Source organism: Sinocyclocheilus rhinocerous, unplaced genomic scaffold (genome assembly GCF_001515625.1).
Source record: "Sinocyclocheilus rhinocerous isolate Xijiao unplaced genomic scaffold, SAMN03320098_v1.1 scaffold946, whole genome shotgun sequence".
Taxonomy (NCBI): domain Eukaryota; kingdom Metazoa; phylum Chordata; class Actinopteri; order Cypriniformes; family Cyprinidae; genus Sinocyclocheilus; species Sinocyclocheilus rhinocerous.
In genome coordinates this window covers 331,088-337,603 of record NW_015633151.1, presented here as the reverse complement: position 1 = coordinate 337,603, position 6,516 = coordinate 331,088, and the positions used below count along the sequence as shown (strand labels likewise).

General features: G+C 36.6%; 1 protein-coding gene across 1 annotated transcript in view; it reads left to right on the top strand.

Moving 5' to 3' along the window:
- The first annotated feature begins 1,848 nt into the window (after nt 1–1,848).
- The window catches only part of jazf1b (JAZF zinc finger 1b), a 22,361-nt gene continuing 17,693 nt past the window's right edge, over nt 1,849–6,516 (top strand). The window contains exon 1 of the mRNA XM_016556285.1: nt 1,849–2,029. Within this exon, the coding sequence (XP_016411771.1) occupies nt 1,915–2,029 (115 nt within the window). The 5' untranslated portion in view covers nt 1,849–1,914. The remainder of the gene's footprint in view (nt 2,030–6,516) is intronic.

Genomic DNA, 6,516 nt, shown 5'->3' with positions numbered 1-6,516 from the left:
CACCTTCTATTCTAAACATTAATCACAAAAAAAGAAGCTAGTTTAGAAGCAGCATTTAACATGTCTTATACGTTTTTTATTTATTTTTTTTTTTAAAGTTTATTTAGGCCTATTTTAATTTTATTTTGTTTAATAATTTTATTTTATTATTATTAACAAAAAAGGGCAACACTTTATTTTAAGGTGTCCTTGTTCCATGTTACATGTAGCCTTCTTACTATTATAATAACAATAAATTATGCATAATTACATGCAAGTAACCCTAAACCAAACCCTAATCCTATCCCTAACCATATAGTAAGTACATGAAGTTCATTAATATTACTCGGTACTTAAATGTATAATTACACTGGAACAAAGACACCTTAAAATAAAATATAACCCACTTAAAGTGTATAAAGTGTTACCCAAAAAGTACTCTGGGGCCACCATGATTTGGTACTGTGATATTACAATGTTTATTAAGAGGTTGTTTATACGAATCTAAAATGTCCTAGCTGTAGAGAGGAGTATTTGTTTGTAATTCCACACTGCCACCCTGTGGATTTCTACTGCACTGCATCTACTTCCTGTGAACAGTTATTTAACATTTTACACTAACTTTTTTTTATTACGTTTGTTAATGAGAAACACATGCCAGACATTTTCAGTCTGACCATGTTAAAATACCTCGACCAACCACAGAATATTTATTTATTGTTTGTTTGTCTGTATTTGCAAAACACAAGCAAAGTCGGTTTCACGCTTTGCAAACAAAAAATCCACGCTGTCAAACCAACCACATATAAAAACTAAGTCATATAAAGATGAATTTGTAAAAAAAATTAAAATAAAAATGTGGCCACATTACGAATAATAGAGATTCTGAAAGTTTCGGTTCAGTTGGGGAACTTTTTTTTATCCCCTACAGAGATAGAAAATTACTCTAATAAACTAAATTTACTATAATAAAAAGTTTAACCTTTTTTAATTACTATAATAAAAAAGAACAATTATTCTAGTTTTAAGGATAAATTAGGCTATATAATTTATATATAAGCTTATTAATTTATAAAAAAAATTAATTACATATATTATATAAGTTATATAAGCTTTTTTACTGTTTTTCTTTAATTGCTCATTTTTAAGAGTGTTGAAATTATTCGTGTTAAAATCAGAATTTCTCAGATTATGGCTCTTTCTACTTACAGCGTTTTTGATACCTTTATGATAAATGTATAAAAATGTTACAAATCAATATATCATATGTGACCCTGGACCACAAAACCAGTCATAAGGGTCAGTTTTTTTAAATTAAGATTTATACATGAATAAAAGCTGAATAGATAAGCTTTCCATTGATGTATTTCCGATTTGTTAGGATAGGACAATATTTGGCATACAACTAGGCTATTTGAAAATCTGGAATCTGAGGGTGCAAAAAAATCCAAATATTTAGAAACTTGTCTAAATGAAGTTCTTAGCAATGATTTTTAGCATAAAAGAAAAATCGATCATTTTTGACCCATACAATATATTGTTGGCTATTGCTATAAATGCTGACTGGTTTTGTGGTCCAGGGTCACATATAGGCTATTATACCACTTGAAAGATGTAGGCTATAGCAGTGTATCAAAGCCATGATTATCCATTTAGTAATATTTTATGTTTTAACATATTTTGAGGAAGTATTCTTTTTTTTAAGATTTCAAGTGAAGAATCACCCATGAAGACACGCACAATGGCTTATGATGCAGGACTAGTGTGTGGTATTTCACATCAACAGGTATGACGCGTTGGGCCCTCCTCTCTTTCTCTCTCGTGCTGCGCTGCTCCAGCTGCTGCCGCCACTGTCTGTCTGTCTGACGGTGCGTGCGTGCGCGCGATCTCCTTTCCGCTCGCGTCGTGCTGCTGCTCCTCAATGTAGCAAAGACCATGACAGGCATCGCCGCTGCCTCCTTCTTCTCCAACATTTGCCAGTTCGGGGGCTGCGGACTGCACTTCGAGTCGCTGGCCGAGCTCATCGTGCACATCGAGGATAAGCACATCGGTAAGTGCGCTCGCGGAAGCACAATCTGTGCCGCTGCAGCGCGCAGCAGCAATGGCCGGCTCGCGCGCTCCACAGTCACACTCACTTCCTGCGTCGCAGCGGCGCTGTTGCTAGGTGTGGTGAAGCGATGGGACTTCAGTGCGTTTTGCTCGATTTCGGGACGCTTTTAGGTGTCGATAGCACAAGATACGAACACGTTCGGCCGTCGTTAAGCCGCTTCAAACTAGTACATGGTCTGAACGCGTAAACACAAGCGGTAGGGCTGCAGTGGGAATGTTATTTTCTGCGCAAGGCCCGCAGACGCGGAGCTTCGTGGAGATGTGTCCATCTCACCAGCTCAGAGCAGCTCATAAACACGAAATGCATGTATAAAGCGGATTAAATTCCATACAGAAGTGATTAAATGCTTGTTAGCTAATGCAGCATAAGAGCTTCCTTAGTATGGCTAAAGGTAACGGGTACGTGTGGATGGCCATTATCATTATGCGTCATAATAATGTGCGATGGTCATGGCAGAAATGCATTAATAGGCTAAACGACTAAATGCACAAAAGCACTGGGATCAGATGACTATGCAAGTAGGTGTTCACTTACTGAATCATGAGTAGGCCTATGGTTTGTATGCATTAATCCACTATTACAATGTCCTGTATGAAATATGACACTTTGGTCGCTTGAATTTCAGAGCTATTGGATCTCAAATGTCTTGTCACAAAGATTTCAAAGTTTTCTTAGAATAAAAAAAATAAAAAAGGAATTGTTTTAAAGTTTAAAATAAGTCACATTGTAAGATACAATACTACTACTAATAATAATGAGAAATGGAGATTTATGTAACACCGCACCACTGTAAGATACACAGTTGAAATTATGAGACATAAAGTTGCAATTAGAAAAACAAAGTCACAGTTACATGAAATGTTTGCATTGCGAGATAAAAGTTCATAATTATAAGATATAAAGTCATAAGTAATAGTCAAATTTATAAGAAATAAAGTTGCAGTAAAGTGAGATATACATAACTGTAAATAGTCATAACTGTGAGAAATAAAGTTGCAGTTATTAAATACATTTTCCCAGGATTCTTTTAGTTGAAAGTTCAAAATAACAGCATTTATTTGAAATATAATTTTTGTAACTTTATAAAAGTCACTTTTAGTCAATTTAATGCATCCTATCTGAATAAAAGTATTATATACCTGAATGGTACTTTGTGTATAAATCAAATAAAGAGGTCACAGTTACACAATTTAAGCACCTTTTAATATATAAAGCAACAATTATTTTTAATTGTTAGTTTTTTTTACTCTTGAGTCAGAAATTGGCTTCTATAATGTCCTGTGTTATATCATAAATCCATATCCAAAAAAAACAACAACTGTATTACCGCTGAGTTTGTCCAGGATATTTTTGAGTAACCGGAAGCACAGGTGGTTAAATTAAGGCACATTTTACCTTACTTTGTAGTGGTTTGTATTATTTACAAGTGCAGCTGTAGGTCATAAGGTTGCACTGGTGCCTATCAGGGTCTGATTTGTTGTCATTCTGGAGCAGGGATCGCACTGGGGTCAGGAATCCCTTTGAGTCCCAGCCTGCAGAACTTATATCCAGTAGAACAGATGCATAGGGTCAAGGCCCTTTATAGCCTGTATTGTCCCACTGAATCACTATTAGTGTTAAGGCTATATTAATGCAGAAATAAATGTATGGATGTGTGCTTGTAAATGTGTGATAAATGAAATGTGTCGTTACGGTTTCGCACAAAATCAACAGTGCTTTCTGTTTTTTCCTGGCTGTTGGACACAGAAATGGAGCGAAAGTAAACACAAGATGACTGAGAAGTCCAAAAAATGTAAGCATAGCATGAGATGGAATGCAGGTTTACTTTGAGCACAGCTGAAAAAGTATATTACATACCTATCTGTCATAATCAAAATGTTCTCATGCTCTCGCTGATTCAGTCTCTATAGTGCTGATGGATATCTCAGTCAATGGGGGCTGGGTCTGGACGCTGCTGATGTAATTTAACACCATTGGACTACCTGTCCAATAGACTCTGGCAAGAGCCTGCATGGAGTGAATTTGTAAGAAGAAACCTGATTTCTAGAGACAAAGCGCCCCCCTCCCCTTCTCTCCCCTGCTGACTGACATTCCCTGTTAGCTCAGCTGGCCTTTGAGAGGGAGATCTGTCTGGAGAGCTGGTGGAAATCATCAGTCCAGTCAAGCGATTTAGCCTGAGGTGTTTTCTGCCATCCATGTGCACTCCAAACACACTCTGCTGCTCAGATACTCTGCCACAGACTGAAATGTGCCATGTATGCATCACTTTTTGAAAGTCTAGGGCTGCACGATAAATCGAAATGGAATGGAGATCGCGATTCGACAGAAGCTGCGATTGTCATGCGTATCGTTCAGTGAAGCACGGTTCTGTGATCAGCAGTAAATCTCAATCCAAAGGCCAGATTTCTTCGATTTCAGAATCGCGCAATAAAATCGTCTGCGATTTTTTTTTGCGTAACTTGTCAGTGAACTAAGGCTATGTGTAGTCAATTCTGCTCCATCTGAAAGCACGTGATGATGATTTCCTGCTGATTACAGAACCGGCATTACTATCAAAATGCGTATGACAATAGCATTCGATTAATCGTGCAGCCCTAGTGTGGTGTGCTTGTTTGCATAGTTTTTGAATTTATGTTAGGCAGAAGCATTTTCAGAATTATGTGATCTAATGGTGCACAATATATCAGTACCATGTCAGTTATAGATGTTAACGATTGATTTATTGGTATCGATTACTTATTTATTTGATTAGTATTCAATTAATTAAATTTATTATTACTATTTTATGATTCATTAATCCATTTTATTTTATTTAGATAAAATAGTATGGAATTAAAATAGTATAGATTAAATTTAAGCATTTTTAATATAATGTCATTTTTGTTTTGATCTGATTTAGGCCTTCCTGTAGTTTGAAGTGTCAGATGCAGAATCGAATGGCTTGTGTTCAAATTAGACATTTTACATATAGGTCATAAAGATCGTACTGAAGATATAGTGAGGGAAAATTTTGCATACTAAACCCTGCATAATCTTTTAAATCATCTGCAGTTGACCTAGTTCTTGAGACAAAATGCAGTTGCACAAATTATATTCACCTTTACACTGCTATGTATTATTTTGAATGCATCCACTAGGCCCAACCAGTGTTCAGGTCCATGCACCCTATGAGCAGTTTTGTGGTATTATTCTGAAGTGAAATTGCAAAGTGATTGGATGTTTTACCTAGAGATCAGAGCTGTTTCTAGGCATAGACAGCCTAGGTGGTTGCCTAAGGTGCCACCAGCTGGTAAGTGCCCCAACATTCCTGTTAATATTAAAGGTGCAGTATGTAATATGACAGCTAGCGATTAAAATGAGTACTGCTGTCCACATTCGAAATACATGAGAGAGTTGTTTCTCCTGCCCCCTTCTCCTCAAACTTGACGCTCACACGAGTTGCCAGATTGAGGACACTCAACAGGAATGAGCGGAATTGACAATGGTAGGCGATAAGCCTTGCACTGAAAGTTGATTTATCTGCATTTTAATATGTCTCTGGTCATTAGGGCTGTCAAAATTTTTTCCGAATTTCGAATATTCGTCGAATTTAAAATAAAAGTCCACATTCTAGGTGAATTTTAGGTGTGCGTTAAGGAGGCTGCCTTATCAGTGGCGCACGAGATGCGATGACTATGTAAGTGTCATTACATTTTAATGTTTTTGTTAGCCTATCCAGTTGAAGCCACTAGATGCAGCGCTGCTGCGTTGTTGATTACAAATATTGCGGGAAAAGAACATCAATGCGGAGAAGATCTATGATGCTGTTTTGTTTATAGTTGTTTAAGCAACTTAATTAATTATAATTGGTTTATAAGCATTATTTTAAACATTATGCACTTTTTTTCACAGATGTTCATGTTATCTTATGCTCGATGCGCCCTCTTGTGGCCTCAGGAGAAAGGCCAAAAGCTTGTATTTACCCTAACTGAAATTATGCATTTTAAATTCGAATATAATTCGAATTTTGATAATATTTAAGCACAAAATTCGAATTGAGTTTTTCAGCCATTTTGACAGCCCTACTGGTCACAGAGCTTTTTAGATGGATGCCGAAATATTTTAGTTTGGGTAGAATCTGCGATCTTCCCGCAAAGCTATTAGCCCCTTTCACACATAAAGTCTTTACTGGTAAATTACCGGTGGATTACCATTAAAGGGGTCATATGATGCGATTTCAAGTTTTCCTTTCTCTTTGGAGTGTTACAAGCTGATTGTGCATAGATAAGATCCCTGAAGTTGCAAAGACTAAAGTCTCAAAACCAAAGAGATATTCTTTATCAAAGTTAAGACTCTGCCACGCCCCCCTAAAACGGCTCATTCTAACACGCCCCCACATATCTACCACACTATATGGAAATATTTGCATAATGCCACCCAAATGTTCA